This window comes from Peromyscus maniculatus, chromosome 2 (genome assembly GCF_049852395.1).
Source record: "Peromyscus maniculatus bairdii isolate BWxNUB_F1_BW_parent chromosome 2, HU_Pman_BW_mat_3.1, whole genome shotgun sequence".
Lineage (NCBI taxonomy): Eukaryota > Metazoa > Chordata > Mammalia > Rodentia > Cricetidae > Peromyscus > Peromyscus maniculatus.
In genome coordinates this window covers 165,993,505-166,018,693 of record NC_134853.1, presented here as the reverse complement: position 1 = coordinate 166,018,693, position 25,189 = coordinate 165,993,505, and the positions used below count along the sequence as shown (strand labels likewise).

Below are 25,189 nucleotides of genomic sequence, written 5' to 3'. Positions count from 1 at the left end.
GCCTGTCTTGGATCTGGCTCTGTAGACCAGGCTGACCTCGAACTCACAGAGCTCTGCCTGGCTCTGCCTCCCGAGTGCTGGGATTATGGCTCACTTTTTTTCTCCACCTTCCTGTTATTTCACCATGGGTGTGCTCAGATTTTAGTGTTAAACAACGTTTCAAAGGAAACTCCATGTGGATTTCTGGAACTTTTTTTCTGCATAGCTTTCTTTAGAACTCACCCTGCCACTTTCCTCTGTCTTAGCCTTCCTAAAATCTGGTCTCTGACTCCTCAGCACACTAAGACTGCCATGCTATGCTGGGCATCCTCCTCTCTGTCTGAAGTGTGCCCCATGGCAGAAAGCCAGGGTGGTGTAAGGGCACAGATCCTTCGTACTGTTCTGTATCTGTCTCAGGAGCATTCTACTTGCTGGGAGACTAAACCTCTCCCTGTTCCTCCATCTCAGCTGGAAGTAGAGAGCCAAGGGCTGGCCTGGTAGGACTTTTGATCTCTTCCTCTTGAGTGTGTGTTGCGGAATCATTCCCATGGCTGAGGAAACCGAGGCTTAGCTAGGCTGTTAGTGCCCAGTCACTCAGCAGTTAGTGCCCAGGTTTGCACAAACCCTTTCCAGATGCCAACCGCTTCAGAGCATTTGTGGATCGGCTCTTATCTTTCCAGCAGAGGACTGTTCACATAGACTGGCTTAGGACATACGCAGAGTGACACTGACTTACATTCACAGTCTTGGAAGTTTTCCCGTTGCTCAAGTTCATGAACTCTTTTGAGATTGGCCTTTGCTGTGCAGTGATGTGAACACTTGGCAAGCTTCCCAGCAGGGGAAGGTCAGCTCCTCCACAGTAGGGGTGAGGGCACAGCTTTGTCTCTGTTAAACTACAGCATTCCCTCTCTTCCACTGTGCTCTTTTTATTTGTTTTATTTAAAATATTTTCGCCTGTGTGTGTGTGTGTGTGTGTGTGTGTGTGTGTGTACACGTACGTATGTGCATATGCCTGAGCTCACATGCACGTGGAGGTTAGAGGACAGCGTGTGGGAGCTGGTTCTCTCCATTGTGTGGGTTCTGGGGGTTGAACTCAGGTCTTCAGATTTGGTGGCAAATGCTCTTGTTTGCTGAACTGTGTCACTGGTGTTTGCTTTGTCTGGTCAGATAGGCTACATTATTACTTATGGGGTGGCATTAGATTAGATTCAGTTTCTTATTTAAAAAACTGTTTAAGCCAGCCTTGGTAGGGCACACCTTTAATCCCATGCAAAAGAAGGTAAATTTCTGAGTTTGAGGCCAGCCTGGTCTACAGAACTAGTTCCAGGACAGCCAGGGCTACTGGCTACACAGATAAACCCTGTCTTTAAAAAAAAAAAAAAAAAAAAAGAGCATCTATTTATTTATTTATTTATTTATTTATTTATTTATTTATTTATTTATTTATTTATGTGTGTATTAGTATATACCTGTATGTATGCCTGTGAACTACATGTGTCCATGGTGCCCTCGGAGGCCAGAAGAGGACATTGGATCCCCTGGAACTGAAGTTACAGGTGGTTGTGAGACACCATGTGGATGCTGGGAACTGAACCATAGCCCTCTGTAAGAACAGCCAATGCTCTTAACCACTGAGCCATCCATCCAGCCCCTCAGCTCTTCTCTTGTGCCATGTGAGCGTGTAACGGGGAGCCCTGACCTAATCAAGGAAGCCTTAGAAGGAATTCATCCCAGGGAAGTGCCTTGGCTGGCACTGCAGAAGGTTCAAGGGTCTGGGAGGAGAGGAAGGCACAGCCCGTGTTCAGCCCCTGCAAGAAGCAGAAGCCTGTGGCTGCTGTGGCCAAAGCTTGGGAGGTCAGCACCATCTGAGACCTAGATGTGAGGATAAATGTGAGGCTTCTAAGACTGCACCAAGAAGTTTTTTGTTCTCTGAGAACAGTGAGAAGCTATTGATGATGTTGCTTATGGGGGTGGATGAGTAAGTAAGGGAGATGATCGAGTTTTCCTTTATAAATGGTTTACTTTTTGTGTTGTGGAAAGTGAATTGGAAGAGAGCCATCATGAATCCAGGTAAGCTGATTAGAATGCATTTGCAGTGGTCCTGGCAAGTGACTCTGGAAGCTTGGACCAAAGTGATGGCAGGGGAGATAAATAGAAGTAGAGGGTTGATTCCATGGCTGTCCAGAAGGGAAGACAGGCAGGGCGAGATAATGGGTACCTTTTGGGAATAAGGGAGCGGGAGCTCTTGGAGAGGCCTCCAGCAGTACTGGAGGAGGGGTAGTCTCTGGTGGACTTGAAAGGGGAGGCAGGAAAGAGGTCTGGGATCTGACCCAGGGATCTAAATGTGTGAGCCTTTGATGCCTGGGTGCCTGGAGGATGGCAGGGGGAAGAGAAAGGTCACTCGGGTATGAAAACTGACTTCCAATTATAGTTACAAGCTGCCTGGCCTTCTGGTCTTGGGATGGTGGAGCTCTTAGGATAGGACTCTGGATGGAGAGAGGGAGAGGGTCCTTCATCCAGCAGAGGCCTTGGCACTGTGTCGGGTGCCTTTTGTGTGGTGGAGGACGGCTGTGAAGTGAGACAATCTTTAGGGCTCTTCTCTTCCTTCTCCCAGCTTCTGCCCTTTTCATAGGAGGCTAGGTTCAGACTACCTGAACTAGCCGGGAGGGATGGAGGCCAGCTCCTGGAACACACACATTAGGTGCACTTGTTTGGACATTGTCTGCAGATAATCGGCAGTTGACCCTAACATCAGTAACACTGAACTGACCACAGCTCGCTCAGGCAGGAGATTTGTCTCTTCTGGAGATTTGTGTCTTGCTTTGTCCCCACATCGCTACTCTGAATTTTGGCCAGATTGAAGGTGTAAGAGAAAGGCTGTGGAAATAGACGGGAGCCTGGCCATCTGGTCACAGTGCTGTTTGCTTGCTCTTAGGTTGGTCTGTTTATCTCTCAGTCACTAGATTATTTTCATGAAAGACTTAACCCTGGAGTTGGGTTCTTGTGATGGGCAGTCCTTAATCAGTGTAGTAGCTGGTGGTGGTAGTTTGTGGTAAAGCCCTTTGATCCCAGCACTTGGGAGGTTGAGGCAAGAGGATCAAGGGGTTCAAGTTACAGTTACACAGTGAGTTTGAGGTCAGCTTTGGCTACATGGAGACCCTGACACAGACACAAAACAACCCAAAGAAAACAGCACTTGGCTCCAGGTAGAGAAAAACCTAGTGTGGGTAGCTGATGCCGCCCTGTGGCTGCCTTTGGTTCTACACTCTCTCTGCCCTGTTGTTCACTCTAGCTGGGAAGGTGATGAAAATAAATGTAGGTCTCTCTTTAGGCCGTTCTCTGGTCCTTTTTTTCGTCATGGCTCCCATCCTTTCTGCTTACAACTAATCCTTGGTCCTCCTGGGCAAAAAGCAAGCCCTGTTCATGAGGGGCCATAGCATTGAACCCACAAACAGTCCCTGTGTTTCCTGGCAAATTTTGTCTTACAGCAAGCAGCCCGTGAAGAATAAAGACAGACTTGGGTGCACCGCTTGGAAGCAGCACACCTTTGTTTTTCTGATGTCCATTGGGTGGCAGTGTGATCTTAGTTTTGTTTCTGTTTTTCTTTGCAGCCAAGCTCTTCTCCAGGAAGTGAAAATGTGGTGCCTCGAGAGCCATTGGTAAGTACGAAAGGGGCAATGGATCTTTTTCTAGTCATTGGAATGCTGTGTGAATGTAAAGAAGCCTGATGAACTATGGCTGTGACACCTTCAGGTGACACCTAAATAGCATCCCAGTATGTGTTCCCTAGAGATGCCTTGCCCCTGACCTCTGACTCTGTTTAGCAGAAGGGATTAGCAAGACCTCTTGGGTCTTTCTCTGGAACTGAGCATCTGCCCTGGCAGCCATGCAGCGCTTTGCTTGCTGCTGACGGTGGAACTAGAGTGACGTTTGAAGTTGTAGCTCGTCAGCTTCCAGTTTCGGAAACTGAAAGAGCCACTCTGCTTCTCAGTGAAGCACCTGGGTGCCCTTTAAGGAGCAGGTAAGAGGAGGGGCTCTGGTCTGCTCTGCTCAGTGATTCAGTTTGTGATAGGCATCACCTGTATTATCCTACCTAGACTCTGATAGGAAAGAGGCCTACTGAGTGCTGCATCACCCATGGTCTCCTAGACTCTGATAGGAAAGAGGCCTACTGAGTGCTGCATCACCCATGGTCTCCTAGACTCTGATAGGAAAGAGGCCTACTGGATGCTGAAGGGCTTTTCTTTTTCAAAAAAAAAAAAAAAAAAAAAACCAAGGAGGGCCACGCTCTCTAGCCTAGTCTATCCTTGAACTCACTAAGTAGCCTAGGCTGGCCTCAAGCTCACAGCAGTTCTTCCATGGCCTCACAAGTGCTAGAGTAAGAAGGTGAATGCCACCACATCCAACTAAGTAACTCTTTTTGCAGAGTGTTTTTGCAGATTAGTGGTCTGAGCCAGAGTCCCTGCCTGCCTGCCTGCCTGCCCTGTTTTTGCTGTGTGGCATTTCAGGACTTGATGTAAATCCTGTGGGCTGAGTAGTAAGACCGGTTCTGTGCAAATCAGATCAGTTTTAGGGGTGCGCCGCCAGCGTTTGGCTTGACTTTGCCAGGCCTTTGCTCTCCTGGCGTGGTGGTAACTGGTGAGCACAGGCCCGGGGCCAGGCTTTGTCTCCGCAGCTGTGTAGTGCGGTCTCCCCGCTGTCTTCGCTCTTCTCTTGGCCGAGTTGGAAGGTGGAAGGGATGATGTGAAGTCCTTGGCTGGTATGAACAGGTCCAGGTTCTAGCATGTTCTGAGGCTTTCTAGGCAGAGGGTGAGATGATCTGGCTGTGCTGCAGATAGGCCCAGAGGACACAAGTACCTCCGAGACTTCCAAGGGAGTGGCGATGTCATTCCTGCCACCTTCTGTCACCAGTTACGGCCTCACATATCAGCATCTCTCTCGTACCTCTTTTCACCCGCTTGGTGTTGCCTGCTTCTTCTGGGATGCTTCACCCTGCTAGGAAGGGTGTCCTCTGTGGTCTGCTTCAGGCCTTTCAGATGGAAGCTGTGATTTAGACTGAAGTCCAAACTGGACACAGTGCTCTTTTTTATCCCTTACTGCTATGGGTTTGTTTGAAACTTCCTGATTTGGCTCTCCATCCTAAGAAGTGAGGGCAGGCTGTCTTTTGGGGGCATGACTGAAAAAGCTCTTTGGAAGCTCAGAGAGGCTTATACTGGCTAACTCCTGGGTGTGGGGGCAGCCCCGCAGGCCTGTGCTGTGCAGGGTTCTGAATGTGGCTCCTTCCGCTGCACTGTGCATCTGCCTGTTGGTTGGTTATGTTCTTTCTTTTCTGGGAGCCCCTGAGCAGTCTTCAAACCCTGGTAGCCTGTGATCGTCCAGAGTTCAGACTCATTCTCTCCAGGCCAACTCTACAATTACCTTATATTTAATTAATATTTTTTCTCCTCTTTACGTACTTACTGCATAATTGCTCAGAGGAAAGAAAACACATAGCAGCAATTTATATATATATAAAAAAAACAATAATTAAAAAAAAACCCGAAATAAACTCCCATCTCATTTGGGCTGATCCTGTGAGTTGGGTAATTAGGGCCCTATTAAAAGGTAGACCCTTTCTCCTCCCCCCCCCCTTTTTTTTTTATTAATTTTTTTATATTAAACTCCCACAGTCTCTCAGTCATGCCCTTATTGCTTTTGGCCAGCCATTTGCAGCAGCCTGATTAAATGAGAGCACCAGCCGAGTTGTATGGTCTTGTGTGAACCACTTCTTCCTCTTGGGAGTGGTGGCTGGAGGCTGGCAGGCAGAGGAGCCCATGGAGGGCTAGCTTTTGGGGCAGGCCAGGGGCACAGGTTGAGTAACAGGAGAGCTCTTGGCTACTGTGGACTGGTGACTGGCTAGATGACCATCCCAGGGTGCTGGAGAAGTGGGTAGCTGCTAAGGCCCACAGCTCCGTGCACAGGGCTGGGCTTTGGAAGCTCGAAGTGCTCAGCTCCATCAGCAGGGAGGGAGGCTGTTCACGCCCAATGTGTTGGCTACATCCTGCGTGCTTAACTGCAGTACTGGAGGAGAGACAATTACAGAATCAAACAGGCCTTGTTTTTAAGTAATTCGTGTGTTTTATTTGGGGAAGAAAAGGCATTTGTGTACATGAAACAATTAGCAAAAAGGGAACACTGTATGTAATTTTAGGAAGAGCACAAAGTTGTGTATAATTTGGTGCAGAACTGTCTGGCTGGGAGTCGGAGAAGGGTGCCTTGTTTAGTGAAGGAGGAGGGTTGTTGAGTGGGAACTTAGAGATAGTTTCTGAGAGATCTGAAGCTAGGTCTTGAGGAATGTGATGATGATAAAGTTATGTTTATTTTTAACTCATTGTAATTTCCCTCCTCAAGATAGGGTCTCACTGTGTAGCTCTGGCTATCCTGGAACTCATTAGTAGACAGGCTGGCCTTGAACTCAGAGATCCTCCTGCCTCTGCCTCCCTAGTGCTGGGATTAAAGGTGTGCACCATTATGCCTGGCTTGCTTATGAATCTTGTACAAAAGTCCTTATAATGGTTGTTTTCTGGGCTCTGCCCTGGAAGGATTAAGCACAAGATGCTGAAGGCAGATAATTGTATTTTGTTTTCCAGAACTAAATGATCATTAGGGCTGGGTTGTAGCTCAGTTGGTAGGATGCTTCCCTAGCTTTGGATGCTACCTGAAGCCTTGGGTTCCACCCCCAGCACTACATAAAACAGGAGAGGTGGTGTATAACTACAATCCTATCACATGGGAAGTGGAAGCAAGAGAATTGAAAGTTCAAGGTCATCCTTAGCTACATAAGAAGTTTGAAGCCAGCTTTGGCTAAATGATAACTTGTCTCACCAAACAGAACAAAAAACCAGAAAACAAACCACCACCTAGAAAAAACCTAGATGATCATTTAAAAAATGGATTTATTTTTATTTGGTGTGTGTGTGTGTGTGTGTGTGAATGTGGGCATGCATATGCTTCAGCACTACATGTGCTCTATCTATACATGTAGAAATCAGCTTTGGGAAGTTGGTCGTCCGTCCCCCCCCCCCCCCCCCCCCCCCCGGTCTCTGGGGATTAAACTCAGGTTGTCACTCTTGTGTGGCAAATGCTATTTGTTACCTGCTGAGCCATCTTACTAAATCCTAGATGATCATTTTGAAGTAAAATTTCTCCTTATTAAAAACGTAAGGGATTTATTAAAAACTACAATTCAGGGCTGTGTGTAGTGGTACACACCTTCAGTCCCAGCCTCGAGAGGCAGAGGCAGGTGGATCTCTGTGAGTTCCAGGACAGCCAGGGTTGCTTCTCTTTTTTCACTGTGAGTTCTGAGGATGAAACTCTGGCTTGCATGGAAAGCACTTTTACCTACTGAGGCATCTCCCTGGTCCTAAGGCAAGGAATTGTGACAGCCTTCCAGAGGGCTGATCTCTGTCTTCTCTTAAATGTGTTGAAACCAGCCTGTGGCTCTCCTACAGAACCAGGTCTATGGTCATGCATGTATGCCCATCCATGGGGTCATACAGAACCTGCGTCTGGTTCCCTAGACTTCCCTGAGGGGATCAAACAAAGGGTTTAAGAATGAGGGCTGTTGGGCATATGGTGCACACTTGTAATGTCAGCACTCAGGAGGTGGAGACAGGAGGACCATGAGACCAAAGCCAACCTTGGAACTATGTGGTGAGAGCCTGTGTGTGTGTGGAAAGCTCAGTGGTAGAGTACTCTAACGTATGTGAAGCCTGGTTCCAACACAGAATGAATGAGTACGTGAGACAGCCTGGTTCTTGTCTTGTTGGGATGCTGAAACTAGGCTTAGGTAAGCTCAGGTTTCTAGTTATCTGATTTCTGGTTAGTTGAAGTGCTAAATGAGGTTTAGTTTGCATATCTGCTCATTTGTCTCCCCTCTGTTTCTCAATATTCAGCAACCCTATTGCTCACCTACTTTACACAGGCCCTGTGTTTGGTTCTACTAGACTTTCAGTTTCTTGCTCTTGGACACCAAGTTCTCTCTAATGGGTGAGTTTCCTGCTGTCTTTGCTGCCTCTAGCTTGTAGGTATAAGGGCTTTCCATTTGTTTGTCTGTTTGTTTTGATACAGTGTCTGATTCTGTAGGTCAGGCTGTTCTTACTGGCTGCCTCCTGCCCCACCTCCCGAGTGCTGGGATCACAGGCATGCACTACCCCCCATTCTGCTGTTCTTGCTTTCAATCTTTGCTCTCTGCATCCTTCCTCTAAAATAATCCAAAGAGAATAGTACATTTCTACCGTGTCAGCTTTTCTAGGTTAAAACTTTGCCTTGTTTAAGACAGAGTCTCACTGTATAAAACGATGCCTGGCCTTAGACTTGTTATATAGAGGAGGCTGACCTTGAACTTGCAGCAATTCTCTTGGCTCCACCTCCCTAGTATTGGAGATTAGGAATTTAGATTATTATTATTATTTTAACATTTGTGTGTGTGTGTGTGTGTGTGTGTGTGTGTGTGTGTGTGTGTGTGTGTGGTGTGATCCTAATGTGCCGTAGTACTTGTGGAGAGGTCAGAGGACAACTTTTGGGAATTGGTTTTCTTCTTCTTCCATGTGGGTTGTGGGGTTTGAACTCAGGTTGTCAGGACTGGTAGAAGTACTGTTACCTGTTGAACCATCTCAATACACTGAACTCTTATAAGAAAAGATGCCCTTCCACTGCAGATCTGGTGGTCTCAGGATAGAAGTACTCCACGTATGTAGCCTTTGGCTTTTTCTTCATGAGATCAAGGTGGAACCTTGCATGCTGTGGGGGTTCCACAGCATATCTGCGTTTAGTTAGTCCTTTTGGGGGAGCTCACACCTGGAATGCCTGAAATTCTTCTCTTGCTTTTTTTTGTTTGGTTTGTTTTGAGACAGTCTCACTATGTATACCTGACTGGCCTGGAACATATAGACCAGGAGAGGCTCAAACTCACAGAGATCTGCCTGCTTCTGCCTACTGAGTACTGGAATTAAAGGCATGTGCTCAGCTCTTCTCCCCTACCCTTCAATGTGTATGGATGTTTTGCCTTCCTTGTATGTATATATATATGTGTGTGTGTGTGTGTGTGTGTGTGTGTGTGTGTGTGTGTACCATGTATGTGCCAGGTGCCTGAGGAAGCCAGAAGAGGGCACTAGATCTTTTAGATCTGGAGTTACAGACCGTTGTGATCTGTCCCGTGGGTGCTGGAAACAATCTGGATCCTCTGTAAGAACAGCAAGCGCTCTTAACCACCAGGCTACCTCTCCAGCTCCTTTTTTTTGTTTTTTACACCAGTTCACCAGCAGCTGGTTATCAAAAGGCTATTAATATCTTGATGAATCCATGGAGCCAGCCAGTACTGTAAGCATCTCTTTAAGAATGGTTATGGCTAGTTGCCTGTCTACTATATCTCTAGTTGTATTCCTGACAGTCTTCCCCAGGGTTGTGTCTTTTGCAACTTTTGTGGTTGGAATACCTTGCTGTACTAGTTGGCAGGATCACTGGGAATAGGTGGTTCTCATTTTTTCCCCATCAGAACATTTTTGAAGGATGACATTCAGATGCTCAATACATTTCTTTGTGCATACTCATGTATGCGGCGTGTGTGTACGTGCATGTATATAATAGCATAACAAATGTAGATATAAAATTCAAAGTATTCTGTGGGAAAATTTGGCGGGGGTTGGGGCATTAAGGTGATCTGACTCAATAGTCTCGGCTGGTCTGGAACTCATTATGTAGCCCAGATTGGGCCTCGAACTTATGGCAATTCTCCTGCCTCAGTTCCAAGTGCTAGAATTACTAAGTATAGAAATGAAAGTGTTTTACACACATGAGTAATGAAACCAGAAATGTTGGGATCTTGGAAAGTTGTCACTCTTTCCGGGAAGGTAGTAAACATGGCAGAGTAGTTTAAGAATTACATATGGGCTTGTCACTTCTGTCCCTTTCTTGCTCAGAGACCTCTGTCAGGATGCAGTGAATAGGAATGGCACAGACAGACAGTGCAAACTCCATTACTTCGTTTTTGTAAGAGACGGGATTATATTGCCCAGGCTGCCCTTGTTCTAGGGATTCCTCGGCCTCAGCCGTCTGACTAGCAGAAGTGTTACTGGCTGTATTTGCTGCTGAAAAACTCGGGAACAAAACCGCATGTAAAGAGCTTGAGGATGGGGCTCCCGGTGCCTCTTGATGGTGAGTCTGTCACCGTGTGATGAGCCAGGATAGGGAGACATACTGGCTTTCCTCCTTCCCCACTCCCTCTCCTGAGTACTCGAAAGCCTTTAGTGAGGAAAATGTCCCCTTTCACCACTAATGTTCACAGAGACCAGCTCCTGGTGGGGAAGGTGCCTGTGCTTCCCTCTTCCTGACAGATCTGGGAGGAACCCTGGTTAGCTCTAAATGCTGAAATGGATGAACTGGAAAAAAGCCTCATTCCATTCTGGGTGGCTCTAATCTCCAGGCCACTTACTGATTTTGAAATTACTGCCTCTTCCTACTGCATCCTTCCTATTATAGTCTGAGGAGGTTTATGGAAAAGACAAGGCGGTGCCTTTAGTTGTTTCCTCTTTCAGGTAGATGAGGAGGTTGTTTTTTCTGTTTGGAGGTATTCTTTTACAAATAATTATTAGATGAATCGAAACTTAAGGGTAATAATTAGAGAAATGGCATTGGGACATTTTCCCCTTTGTTTATGCTTTAGCTTCCTGGCTTTTCATGGCTGTTTTGTTGGCTGTGGCTGCTGTAAGCAGAGGCCCTGCCCTGTAGATCCCTGCACAGCGATCTTAGTTTGGAGACACAGGCTTCAAGGCTGGAGCGGTTGTATGCCTTTTTCTGAGCACACTGAGGGAGATTGGTTTTTAATCTAGTCCTGACGCACTCTTTAAGAAGGAAGCCTGGGCCCCCTGCTTCTGGAGGTGTAGGCTGAGTTTCTCACCTGTTCCAGTAGAGCTGCGGAAGGTGGAATCCACGCCTCTTACTGGGGCAGAGGGACATTCCAAAATACTTTTCCTCTGTTTAAAATTGATCATTATCATACTTGAAAAATTTTCACGTATAAATATCTTTTAGTATGGCCTATAGGGTGGCAAAGACGAACCCCTAAGGCCCTCTGAAGAGCACTGAACATGCTGTTCTTAGGACAGCCGTGTGCCCCACGTTTCCAAGATAATTTCCATTTAAAAATGTTTGAGCCCATTGTCAAACTACACAGACTGATTGGGCTTGAAAAATATGCCCCGTAGTTAATCCCCTGTGCGTGGTGCAGGCTGCAGGAAGATAAAGTGGTGCTTGGGAGAAGGACGTGTCTGCCGCCCTTCCCTCTTCCCTCCCAGCTCTCCTTTCTTTTATGGTTTGTAGTTATAACCAAGATTTATGCTTGTTGCTCCACAAATCTTCGCTCTGCCATTATGAGTTTGTCCGAGCAGGCTCGAGATGGGCTGACATTGAGTGATTCTGGAGGTAAATCTATCTAGGGGCACCCCTTGACAATCAGAGGCAGAGAGGGGCTAACACATGGCCCCCAGCGGAGCGTGGGTGAGGATGAATTGCCCTGTCGAGGAGATGCTTGCACTGCCACCTTTGTGACCTCTTGCCTGGAAGCCACCGCGGCTGCAGCTCCTCTGTCTGCAGTCTGTGAGGTGGCGCTCAGCTTCCCGGTTGTTCCTTTTACTAAGGGACCTTCCAGGAGGCCTCTCACTGTTGGTGTCGGCTGTGACTCGGCCAGGCCCACAGTGAGGGGATCTTTGGGGTAGGGCCTTTCCTAGCCTTGTGGTAACCAGGAGTTAGTTGCCAACAGAATCCAGCTAGCAAGTCGAGTGTCTGTATAATGGTTTCATATTTTTCCACAGGTGGAAGTGGATTTTGGAAATGAGGAATACACATTTACTTAACAATTCTTCCCCCTTTCCTGTATTTTCCTTTTCTAGCTTTTCATCTTATGTGTTTTCTTCTTTTTTGATAGGGTCTCACTTTATAGTCCAGGCTGGCTTTGAACTTGTGATCCTCCTGCATCAGTTTCCCACCACGCCTGCCTTTTGCATGTATGTTAAAAATATTGTTTTACATTTATTTATTTATGTGTGTGTACACATGTGCGTGTGCATGCATGTGTGCACATATGATGTGCCGTGGCGCACTTGTGGAGCTCAAACTCAAGTCCTTCATTCTTGGTGGCAAGTGCCTTTACCTGCTGAGGCTTCTCATTGGCCCTGTATGTACTTTGGAGAGCTGCTACAGATCTCCTGTGAAGTAAAGGAGGACGCCCCTAAGCATGTATTTCTTTAAAAGTGTCAAGAGCTTCTTTTGACAGCCTGTAGCTCAATGGTTCTCAAACTGTGGGTCTCTGTCTCAGAGGGTGGTGAATGACCCTTTCGCATCAGAAAACACAGATATTTACATTACACTTCATAACGGCGGCGGCAAAATTACAGTTATGAAGCAGCAATGAAAGTAATGTTGTGGTCAGGGGTCACATACACATGAGCCCCCACAACATGAGCCATCCAAACACACACGTATTAAAGGGTCACAGCATTAGGAGGGTTGAGAACACTCCTGCAACTGGCCAGTTTGCCTTTCGGTCTCTAGAACCTCCTCACCTGGCTAGGATTCTCATGAGGCAGCCTGGCCAGTTGCTCCCACATTTTCCTCACACTGCATGTCAGTCGGCCAGTTCCTAAACCTCCTCTGCTGGGTGTGCTTCTTATGGAGCACTGCTGCTTCCTTAAGTGTGATAGAAACAGGGGACAACTATGAAGAGAGGATGCTACCAGAGTGGTGTGTTCTGTAAAGATTAATGTGACAAGAATTTTCAACTAAAAATTAAGTTACAGGTGTGATGAACGTGAACTAAAAAGACTGCCATCAAATTCAGCATGAGATGGCAAACACCAGGCTGAGACCATACAGCTCCGGAAGAATCCACACTGCGGTTGCTTTTGTGATGATGGCTGGAGGCTCCTGCTTTGCCTTAGAAATGTGGAGGGTGTGTTGTGGGTGGGGTTTATTCAGGAGAAAGATGTCTGGGAACTCCAGTCTGTGGGCCCACACTCAAAGGAAAGGTCTTGGCTCCACATCAAAAGATTAGTGAATGACTGTACATTTATAGGTTTTCAGTTAGTATAAAATGTGGAAGGTATGTAGAGTAGGCTCCATTTTTAATGATTCTTCAATTTAACTGAAAAAAAAATTCTTTTATTAACTGAGCAATTATTAGTTCTGATCTCATAGGCCAAGAGGGCTACTCTGTAGTTCTGTGGCCTCAGTGCTTGTTTCTTTATTTTTGTCTGGTTCAACTGTCACACCCCTGTGAGGATTACCCTTCTTATCTTATAGTGAGGGACCTGAAGCCCAGGGTAGTCAGGCCCCCAGAGCCAGTGTAGAGGACTGAGATTCGAAGTGGTCTCAGATGCATGCTGCTGAACTTGAGCAGCTGGGAAATGCGATCTGGGTAGAGTGTTGACCTCACCTTCCCTGGCACTGTCATGGTGAGATGCTGCACAGACAGGCTGTGGCTGTGGCAGGGGCTGCCTGCTCCTCTGTGCTTGTTCTCAGGAGCTCCTGCCGTACTGTGTTCTCCCTGGTTGGAGTCTTTTGTGTGCATCTTCGCTGTTGAAAAGGCACTTATTAATTTATCACAGGTGATGTGCGCCTCTTCAGGCTGGGAGGAGGCGTCTGCACCCATGTACCTCACTAATGACAGGTTATGAGATCGAGGGAGATAATAGGATCTTTTCATCTGATGTCTCTGTGGAAGCTGCTACATCTCAGGTAGCTTCTAGGGGGCAGCAACTGCCTGTTATTTCCTCTCCTGCTGGCAGAGTGAAGGTTAGACAAGGGAGCAATTTGCTTTCTGACTCCAGCTCTTAAAGCAGTGCTGTGCGGGTCCTTTGGGAGTCACTGGGATCCACCTAAGTAAAGGAAACTCAATATCCAGGATCCTCTGTTTCCCCTTCCTCTGCCCCTCAGGTAAATCCTCTATCTGTACCCCATCAGCGTCTCCACATTCTTCCCCGTCAGTTAAGACAGCAGCCTTCACCTTCTTTGAAGATAGAGACTTGAGATGACTTTAAGGAGTGTAGGCTTTTTGTCAGCTCCTTCTTGCTGCCAGCTGCTAGCCATCAATAACCCACTCCCAGTGCTGGGAGGTTTGGAGCCGGCTCCATGAGTCTTGTTTTACTCTGGAGAGAATGCACTGTCGTGTGGTCGATTACCTGTGTGTTTCCCTTGCAACCCTGGCAGCCTCCAGAGGTTTCTCTATAATTCCAAACTGCTTCTGTCGGAAGCACATTGAGGGAAAAACTTTGGGTTTGCTACTTGTTGGGATTTGGGGGTCTAAGACTGATTACTGGGTCCTGGACTTTGTTGGAAGTGGGTAAACCAGACAGCCTTCCCAGAAGAGCCCCTTCTACCCTGGCCCTGGGCTCCAGCTGTGTGGCTAGAGCAGGTCCTGTGAAACCTGCGTGGTGCTGGTGCACCCAGAGAAGCCACTGGGGTGTAGAGTTAGCTAGGAATGCTGTCCTGGCCCCGTGTGGGAGGGGGGCAGGCAGCCAGGGTCCTTCTTGTGCCTTTACCTTCTGATGGGCTTTCCTCTGAGGCTTCTGGGGTCCTGGGAATTGGGAGAGCCTCCCCACAGAGTGCCCCTCAAAGACAAAGACAGGGCAGCTTCACTCTCTAGTTCTGTTGTTTCTCTGGAAATGACAGTTTATAGACTTTGTTAATGAGCAGAAGGAGTAACTAGAACAGGGCAAATCATTTAACATTGAATTGATTTTATAACTTCTGTTTATCAAATGATTAGTATTATTGTTATTTCTACTGGAGTTTTGAAGATTTCATCTTGAGCTCTAGAGGCTTATTTATAGTAGATTTCTTCCTTTGTAGTATCTAGAAACCACTTTATTTCCAGTGAAATCCAGATAAGGCGGCAGTTTCTCTTCTGTGACCCCCCCCCCCCATTACCTCATCCGACTCTTGTCAGGTAGGGTATCCCCTGCTGACCAGACTGTAGCTAATACTGGCTGGAGGAGCACTGTGGTGTTTGTTTTTGCAGTTCCTGGATTTGGTTTAATGTACAATTGATTTTTTAAATGTATTTAATCATTTTTTTCTTACCTCATAAGGATTAACCTGCACAAACCTCATTTTATCCTAAGTGTGGCTTTGGGAGGAAGGGAGAAGAAAATTGAGTTTCTCTAGCTTATTTTATTCTTTCACTTTTTATTTTCCGAATAGCGTCTCCTGCCCTAGCAGCTCTATAAAACACAGTGTATTTTGTGGTCATTACTTACTCATTACGAACTGGTCTCTCCTGCTTGCCTTTGTCTGTGAAATAAATACAGGGGCCTAACGATAATTGCTGGCTCTCTCACAGGCTCACCAATTACAGAGCATCAGGGAAGGCAGCCCCGTGGTGGTTTGTGGGTGGCGCTGGCTGCCCACCGAGCAAACGTGAGCTGTCATCCTGTATCGGCCACCAAACTGGGTTTACCGTCAGCCTTTTCATAGTTCTGTACTTGGACTTCCCTGATTGCCCCTCGTGGTTTTCCTGCTACAGGCTTTGGCCTCATTTTATCCCAGCATCTGTTCTTGTAACCACTTTGTCTTAGTTTATGTCTCCTCGTCATGCATCTGAGGTGTTCATGTGTGTAAGAGACAGGATCTCACTGTGTAGCCCTGGAACTCATGCAGATCACGTTGGCTCAGAACTCACAGATTCACCTGCCTTTGTCCCTTGAAGTGCTGACATTAAAGGTGCGTCCCACCATGCCCAGCCTTCATGCATATAGTCTTGACTTGTAGGAGGTAGGGTGCATGCACATGGGTAGACCTTGTACATGCCAGAGAAAAGCTCTACTGTTGAGCTGCACCCGAGCCGTCTACCTTCCCTTGGGACTCTGGTGTTATCTAGGGAGCCAGCTCAAGGTCTGTGCATGCTGGATTCACTGAGCTGTACACCCAGTTGGAAAATGGTCTCTCTGTCTCTCTCTCTGTCTCTCTGTCTCTCTGTCTCTATCTCTCTGTCTCTATCTCTCTGTCTCTGTCTCTCTGTCTCTGTCTCTGTCTCTGTCTCTGTCTCTCTCTCTCTCTCTCTCTCTCTCTCTCTCTTTCTCTCTCTTTTTTTTGAGACAGGGTTTCTCTGTGTAGCTCTGGCTGTTCTGAACTTGCTTGGTAGACCAGGTTGGCCTCGAACTCTTGTATCTTGTAAATCTGCCTGCTTCTGCCTCTTGAGTGTTGGAACTAAAAGCATGCATCACCACACCCTGCTAGGGAAATGATCTTTTGAAACCAATTTTTTTTTTTAACCTTTCTGCCTGCAGAATCCAAAAGTAAAGGTGTCTCTGTGAACACACCCAGTTAACTTCCTTTTAAGTGCTACCGATCTGCAGTCTACACAAAGCACAAAACAGAGGAAACTGCATTTCACATTAGGCCACCAGGCGCATGTGTGAGGATTTTAGGTGTCTAAGTAGTAAAGGTGTCTCTGTGTTCCACGGATGTGTGTCCACACAGAATACATTTGTGTCTGTGTTTTCCCCAGGTATTGGCACATAGATACATACCTTACTGAGCCTGCTGTCGGAACGCTGTGTGCTACAGCCCTTAGCTCCCGGATGGCACTCAGTCCACAGGCTGGAGGTGATGAGCCAAGGACTTAGTTGGCTTGCACAGTAGCTGCCTGCTTCCTGCTGGGAACCTAGGGTGCAGCGTTCCCACTGGGGTACACATGTACTGATGTTTAGTGGCACATGGCCACGTGGGCAGCATAAAGGGGCAATATGAACAGGAACACCCGAGGAAGCATTAGAACTGAGACCTTTATAGCCTTTCCCTTATTATGGTTTAAATCTTGACAGTATTTGTTTGCAGTGACACTGGGCCCAGTAAAGACAGCACTCACTCCCCTCCTCGTTCTGCCCACATCCTGTCCTGTAGCTGTGGTGCATGGTAGGCATCGCTAAGTGTGCAGGCAGAGCGGCTCTCTTCCACTTTGTCTAGAAACAGCCCCTTTTGACTCAAGTTGGAGACGAGATGACTCACCATTCTGTTTGTTTTATTGCAACTGTCATCTCACAAATGCCAGAGAGGGTTTTGTCTTTCTTTGTGAGCTCTTCCGTTATCTCCTATCTTGTCTTTTATGTTTCTCTTTCCCTCTCCCCTCTCAGGATTATTTTCTCTTTAGTTACTCTCTCTTTCTCTGCCCTTCCCTTCCTGCCTGCCTCTTGCTCACCTTTAATGCCGCCGCCGCCGCATCTGTAGTTGACAGGTTTTTGCCAACATCATGATGCATTCTGTCTAGCTGTAATGCTATTTGATTGAAAGTGTATACCCCCAATTAAAACATTTTGTTTAGATTTGTCTTATGTGTATGAGTGTTGTGCTGCATGTGTGTATGTGTACCTCATGTGTGCCTGGTACCCTTGAGGTCAGAAGAGGGTATCAGATGCCCTGGAACAGGAGTTAGGGATGGTTGTGAGCTACCTTGTAGGTGCTGGGAACCAAACCTGGGTCCTTGGCAAGAGCATCAGGTGCTGTTAGCCACAAGCCATCTCTCTAGCATCTACCCCACACTTTTGTGTCTGGTGTAGAAAGGGAGCTGTCCTTACATGTCAGGGTTTATAAAAGCACTCACTGGGTTCAGTGCTGGAAGCTGAGTGCCGTATCAAGTCATAGCAGTAACTCATTTTTAGGATCATACGTTTTGTAAGATAAGAGGCATACGAGGCCTATCCTCCAAGTCCATTTCCCCCACCAAATTGCTGCCACAATCACAGCAGGACCAACTGCCTAGAATTTACTGGACTGTGACTTTTAGGGCTGTAGGACTTGTGACTTGTAGGGACTGAGGCCTGTGACTTCTAAGGCATTTGTTGACTGTAAGACTGTAGCAAAACGTGTATTGCTATTATTATATCATGCTAACCCTTTAAACCCTGAAGATGCTCTGTACCTGGAATTCTGATGTGAAGGGCAGGTATCTGTAGGGAGGGTGGGGTAATCTAAGGTTTTCAGTACTAGGGCTTTCAGCTAGGACTTGGAGAATCTTTTTTCCTGATACTTGACACTGTGGCACTTGACTGAGTCACCTGATTGATGACACGAGCATCATTGGGTGTTAAACACCTGGCCAGGGAAACAGGGACTCTCTGTGGATTTACTCAGGGGATGGCAGACAGATTGTCGAATTTTAATGAAGATGGGGTGGGTCCCTGCTGCTCAGCTGCTTTGGAGCCTAACAGTCCCAGCATTGACTTCAGGGCTTGTCACTTGCAGCCAGCACGGGCGTCAGCATTTCACTCCCCGTTTGTCAACCTTCAGTCCAGCAGGACTGACCTTATCAGTAACTAGTTCCAATGGAAAGACTTCAGAAGTTAGGAGGAAGTTAGGAGGAAGTTAGGAGGAAGTTAGGAGGAAGTTAGGAGGAAGAAGAAGTAGGAACTTCTCAGTCAAACACCCCCGTCCTCTTTCTTCTTTTTAAATGTCTTTGGCCATTTTTAGCCTTTAGAAGAGTCGTCTCCTAAATTCTGTTGGAATAACCCTTCCTCCCATATACCTTGAAGGAAGGAGACTACTTTCCATGGTGTATGTGTGTGTGGAGTACCAGATATATATGGTTTCGTCACAATATTTAAGAGTTTTTAAGACCAGTTCTGTATGTACACTGGGTACCGTTCACACAGATTCCCTCATGTGGCTGCATGTTTCACTCATTAGCCCTGGTGCTGGGGATCAGAAAACCACAGACCTGTTAATTTAGTATACCAACCTTCTCAAGCTAAGATGGGAGCAAGTACCGGGTTCAAATCCAGATACTGTCTCTGAGTGACAGCAGTTTGAATAGAATTATTTTAAATTACTCTAAAATTTCTGGCCATTTTCATTAAACTTTGGTATGGGGTGGCCCTGTAGCTGCTTGTGACCTGGGTGATTGCTCATAGGTCCTGGAGGCAGCCCATCCAGTGTCCCTCAGCAGCTCCCACCCACTTCATTTCTTTCTAGGGCATATCTTCTCCCTTCCTAGTCAGGGCCTGTGTTTCAAGGAGCCCAAGGATCATTTAGTGTTCGTGGCTTGTGCGTTCCTTGGCTTTGCTGCTGAGCTATCCAGCAGGGGTGCCAATTCTTCCATTTAGCTGACTATTATATAGCCCTTAAAAGGGAAGGGTTTATTTTAGCTGGCTGCTATATTGATTGCTATAGGGACGTTTCTATTTTCACTGGCTGCTATATTGACTGGGAAAGGGAAAGGGGCCGTATTGCCGGGAGCTGTCATATTGACTGTTACAGAAAAGATCTGTATTTAAGCAGTACCAGTGCACTGGGATCTCCCAGGCAGGATATTAATGCTAATTCATCCGCTCACCCCCTGCCGTGAGTGTTATTTGTTTAAATCTGTAGATTCCCACAGCGCGTTTATATCCTCACTAGAGTGAGCTCTGTTCCCTGTAATTATTTAACATTATATGCTGATATAAATTGTAACAGTTAAAGAATGGTAATGAGTAGCCAAAAAAGAAAAGAAAAAAAAATGAAACAGGAAAACAGAAAAAAGAAAGGGAGAAAATATATGAAATAGTATGTATGTGAGTATGTGTGTGTATGTGCATGCATGTATGCATTCAGTGTGAGACATGGCAGGGTCAGGCTCTAAAAGCAGCAGCAAGCTTCTGGTTTCCTTTTTCCACTTCCGGTTGATAGGGACAGTGTTGTTCAGTCCAGCTCTTGTGCACCTGCATGTATGTGTAGGTGTTCACATGGTGCACGTGTGCTCACACCTCTCACCAGAAGGAGACTATTGGTGTGTATTACACTGTACAGTGTCTGCACATGTGGAAGCATATCCATCTGGTCCAGGTGGGGTAAACCATTTACCCCTTAGCAGTTCAGCTTCATGACAAGTAGTTGATTTGTCCTTCAAGTCCCACCCCATGGTCATACAGGAACTCTGTGCCTAAAGCCCTGTTCCCCAGGGGCAGCCCTCTGGGGATGCTCAGCTGGGATTAAACTAATGGGCCATTGGGTGTCACTGTCGATCTGCTGGCTATGGTTGAAAGTGGTTTCTTTGCTGGGGGAAACTGGATTTCAATAGAAACAAGCTTTTATTTCCCAAGTTGGAGATGTTGTGTGTTAGAGATGTTTGAGAGTTCTCTCAAAAAGTAGTTATTTTGTTTGCTTGATTTTGTTATGTTAAGCTTCAAGCATGTTTATTGTTCTTGAAAATTGTGTGCTGATTGCAAGCTCTGTTTGGATGTAACCCGCAGTGCATCCAGATGAGGACTTCCGATGAGCAGAGGACTGGTCCTCTTAATGCATTCTAGCAGCCGAGTAGGAAGGAGGGCTGATTTGGGCAAGAATCTGAAAAAGGAGGAAGAAAATCTTCCTTAGAAGCATGCACTGGGCCAACAGTTGCCCCTCCCCTGCTGCGGAGGTGGGGATTGCTCACTGAGAGAGCGCTGGCTGATGCCTGGCTGCACAGGAGCAGAGGAGTGAGCTGCTAGGCAGCATGGAGCCATGCCAGGCTTCACCACAATTCATACTGTGTCAGTTTAATAAATGCACTACTTAAATTATGAAATTACAAAAGAAAAAAGAGAATGCACTTATTCAGACTCTTAATACATTAAAAATAAGGCATTAAAACTCTGACTTTTTTTTTTCTTCCAGAATCAATAATGAACAGGAAGGGTTGTAGACATTAACAGTCACGGACATCCAAACTCTTATACATAAATTATCTTAGAAAAAATGCACAGAAGACTTGAATAATGTAAATACATTAATGCATTTAATAATTTAAACATTAAAGCGCAAGCAGGAATTTGAGGCAGAGGCAGCTCTGAGGTAAGGGATTGGTCCTAGAGCGCGTGTGTCCTAGGATCGATGGGTGATTTCCCCTTGAGACACCCTGGAAAGAGAGTGCCTGGCTGGCTGGTATGGCTGCCCATGCCAAGAATCCTTGGACATTCCTGATCTCAGCTACTCCCAGCCCTTACTTTTGTGCATCCCAACCTTCATCTTTAGTTTTTGCATTCTCCAGTCTTCTGTTTTTACCTGTTTGTTTGAAAGAAAATTAAATGCTTCCACTTCAAGTAACAGTGAACTTAGAGAATGTTTTGGTTGGAAAACCAGACCAAACTTACAATTCTTTGGCCATCTCTGGCTCTTTGTGCTTTGGGAAGAAGGAGTCAGATGGATGTGGAGACTGGGTGTAGTGGAGTGCAGAAGTGATGATGGCCCGTGCTAGTCCCTGGGCACTGGGCATAACAGTGGCAAGTGACCCATGCTGGGAAGCAAGGTGGATGTTGTGCAGGAAGACTCGGTGCTCAGTGAGCATGCCTTGCATTAATGTGCCAGGCTGGCTATTAGCTAGACTGATGCCACGTTGTTCACCTTTCCACGCTGTGTTCATCGTGGCAGAAACTCACTGAAATGTTGGACATCTGCACTGTGACATACTGTGGGAAGAACTAAGTGCTTTAGGCTTTGTTTTAGTCCTGATACCGGTCTTTCTTTCATAGTTCCTAACCTGGTTTATGCCATAACCCTAGGTGAGAAACTTACGTATCCTAAGAACTTCTATTTCCTTGGAGAAGGGGTGTGTTTATTTGGTAACTAATGGAAATGTTGTTCCATTGGCGTGCTGTGGGACTCTGGAGAAATGGCTGTCAGATGGTAGGACAGAACACAGCCTGTGTGCATTTTTGCCAAACCTGTTGGATCCTTCACTGCCTGTCAAATCTTCTGCTTGAAACTTTACCTGGAATTGTTTTAATTTGGCCCAGACCTGGTCTCTTCTGGCATCTGTGTTGTTATTTAGAAGTGTTTCCAGACTTCGTGAGGTCTAAAGACTGCTTTTCCTAGTTACAGGCCACCTCATAACCACTTTTGGGAGAGGGGCTGGAGGCAGAGCTGGCTGGGGCGAATCAGACAGATGAGGAGTGGTGCGGAGGAGGGCGAGGGCAGACCCCAAGGCCGGCAGTTCTTGGGATGTGCTCCTTCTTTGCCACACCTAGTGAACAGGGGCATTGCTTCAGGAGCCTTTCCCTACCTGCTTTATATTCAGTTCTAACCAGTTGTAGTTCAGTCCTGTGATAACTCGGTCCCAGGCCTGTTGTGTTTCCTTCTTTCCAGATATTTCCGAAGCCAGGCTGTTCCTGTGTGGCTGGGCCAGCCTCGAGCAGTGGTCCTCTCTCCAGCCTGCAGTGCCACTTACTCTGGCAGAGGGAAGAGTGTGAAAACAAGAGAACCAGATTCTCTTTGGGTCTTGCCAGTCACACCCAGCAGAGCTTCTTTCTCTTCTCTTGAGTTCCAAGAAATGGTTTATGGCCGTAAGCACACAGTTGGCTCATGCTGGGTGACGATGGCTTGGACTGAGCCATGGAGGCGGAGGCACCTTTGCTTCTGTTGGGTGCAGAGTGCTGGCTGCCGTCGTCGTCGTGGGCCGGGAGCACATAGCACTGATAGGTCAGCTCACCGTGTGCATCTCATATGCAGATTTCCTTTGAAGAGAGAGGAGTCAGGTTCATTAATTAAAGGAGCCTGGCTCAAGAGGCCTGTAATTAGAGGTGCTAGAAATCTGAATTTGAAGAGATCTGTGCAGCTGCATTTTGAAACCATAGGGAGGCACCGAGAGGCACAGGCTGTGGGCAAGATTGTGGCTGAACCAGATTTGGGAGACTTAGCTTGTGGTAGAATTTTCCTTTTAATTTGTATTCTTTGCATTTTTCTGTTCTGTTTTTTAATAGAAAGATTTGATGATGAAGTTTGCATCGACAGGCTGGTCTAGTAGAAGACAAGGAGGGCAGAAAGGAGTTTTTTAGATTAGGTACTTAGCCTTTTGGAGCAGGGCTGGCTTCCGGGATGCGGTTCTTGAAAAAGTTAAGTCTGTGGCATGAGCAAGAGGAGCAGGGAGGAGAAACAGTTGGACATAGCTCGGGGATGGACATCCCAGACGACATCCGTGCTGGACTCCAGACCCCTTCTCCTGCTGCTGTTCACTTGTCAGTCTGAGGCAGGGCCTCCCTCCCTCAGTCGCCAGTGGCATCCAACTTGTGACCTTCCCACCTCTGCCTTCCTCCTGAGGAGCTAGGAATGCAGGCCGGTGCCACCAGGAGTAGCATCAGGATTCTAGGATCCGTGTTCCTGCTTTTCTTCTTCAGAATAGTGTTTATTCCTGTGTCATGGTCACTTTTTAAAAATAGGAGCCTTTGTGCAAAGTCCTGACCTGTCTCCTCTTCGTTTCTTCAGTTATTCGTAGGTAATCTTTTGCTTTGGGTACTTTTTCTCCTTTAAATAACCCCCACCCCTATTTTGTTTGATTTAGTGATACTTTGTTTATTGTTAAAAGCATTCATTTTTATTCGTGTCTCTTTTCATTCATCTGGCTATGCTGGGATATGGCCAAGAGCCAGGAGAGTTATAGTGAACTGGATAGAGGGGCTCCTTCCCATCTCCCCGGGAATGGAAGAAGGAGGCAGCGGTGGGTGGGTGCATTCTGAAGACGTGTGTGTGTGTGTGTGTGTGTGTGTGTGTGTGTGTGTGTGTGTGTGTGTGTGAGAAATCAGAGACCATCCACGAATGTGGGCCCCATGACGCAGGCATCTCCTTCCGCCTTCTTGGTTTGTGTCCTTTGGGGTATTGTAAACACCTCCTGTTTACAGACCCTGTCTCCTGTAAAGGGCCAGAACAATGACTATGTAGTTAAGGGGCAGTGCGTCCTCTACACCCTACTTACGTTCTTGTGTGTGCATACTGGGAATCAGTGAACCTTCAACTATGGAGTAAACACGAATTACAAAGACTCAGTGCATTTACCATATGCAGATGCGAGTCAATTAGATTGAAACCTCTATTTAGCAGAGTGGTTTTGTGAAATAAATAACTTTTGAAGAAAGGCCACTGTATGTAATAAAGTTGTGTTTATTAGGTGAAGACCTGCTGCCACAGTGCTCCTGCCTCCCCACCTCTTGCCCCGAAATGCTGATTCCCAAGCAGGCGGCATCTTGGGGCTCTTTACAGAAGAAACGCCTCTCTGTCACTTCCTGGCACAGGAATTTCATCCTTGATTTACAGTGCTCAGCTTGTTAGCGCCGATGAAGGGGAGATGGTGTGAAGGTCCCCGTGTCCGCTTTGTCCTCTGTGGGAGAGGAACCGAGTTGTGCTTCTTCGCGTGCCTGTCACAGCAGTGCAGGGAGCCAGCACACTCCGTGTCTTTTCCTCCCCATACTCCACACTGCGTGCCATCTAACTGGGGACAATTTCGAGAGCCTGAACCAGAATTTCAGAAGAGTAACACACTTCTGAAGTAGTGGAGGGGTTCTCCCTGTACCCCTTTTCCTAGCCTCCCCTTCTTAGCCCAGTCCCGACGCACAGGCAGATAATGCGTTGACTAGATCTTCTTCCTATTAGATGCGTCCTGACACCGGAAGCTGCTGTGCTTTCTGCCGGTCCTTTAGAGCGTATGGGTGGTGCTGCACTAAGTGCTCATGGCAGAGGGCAGTGAGCACTGTGGGGAAAGCACAGAATGCTCTTTGGAAGAGAGAGTGCTTAAAAGGGAGAGGGGGCAGCTAGGTGCCGGGCTTGAAAGCACCTGGTGAAGATACTTGGACTTTCAGGGCTGTGATCATGAGTTCTGCGTCTCAGGGAATGGTCTAGCTTTATAATAGGCTACCTGATTACAAAGACATTTTGAAGGCCACTTAGTCCTAGGCCAGACTGTGCATTAGGTGCACTAATCCTTTGCCGTGACCCTGGACTGCAATTGGAAAATTGGAAGTGTGCATGCAGTGTGTCGTGTTTCAGCTGGGGTGCTGGGTGTTTCTACACAGACGGTGCGCTGTGTGGCTTTCTCTCAGCTATCCAACTTTGCTTTACTCAGTGGAAAGAAGCCTTCTATCCACCAATGACTTTTAAAAAGTAATTTTTCTATTTATCTCATGATCATTTTTCTTAATGATTTGAAATATTAATGTGCAGATAAATATAGTAGTAGCATGTCAGTTCCTTGGGCCTGCCATGTTGGAGCAGAAAGAAATACCTAATTGCATCAAAACCACTCTAAGTTCATGTATGTGGAGCCCATCAAGCTGAAAGCATCCAGACAGCATCTGCCGTGATCAAATCACTCACGAATCCAGCTAATTAAAATAGAGCTTCATTTTTCTGAACCATTGTTTGGCAGGAATTCGAAACGGGTCTAACCCAATTTCTGCGT

The 25,189-nt window shown here is 46.8% G+C and overlaps 1 protein-coding gene across 1 annotated transcript in view; it reads left to right on the top strand.

Annotated features, from left to right (window-relative positions):
• Nucleotides 1-25,189, top strand: part of Pex14 (peroxisomal biogenesis factor 14) — a 150,208-nt gene that overhangs the window by 23,266 nt on the left and 101,753 nt on the right. The window contains exon 2 of the mRNA XM_076563519.1: nt 3,591-3,638. Within this exon, the coding sequence (XP_076419634.1) occupies nt 3,591-3,638 (48 nt within the window). The remainder of the gene's footprint in view (nt 1-3,590; nt 3,639-25,189) is intronic.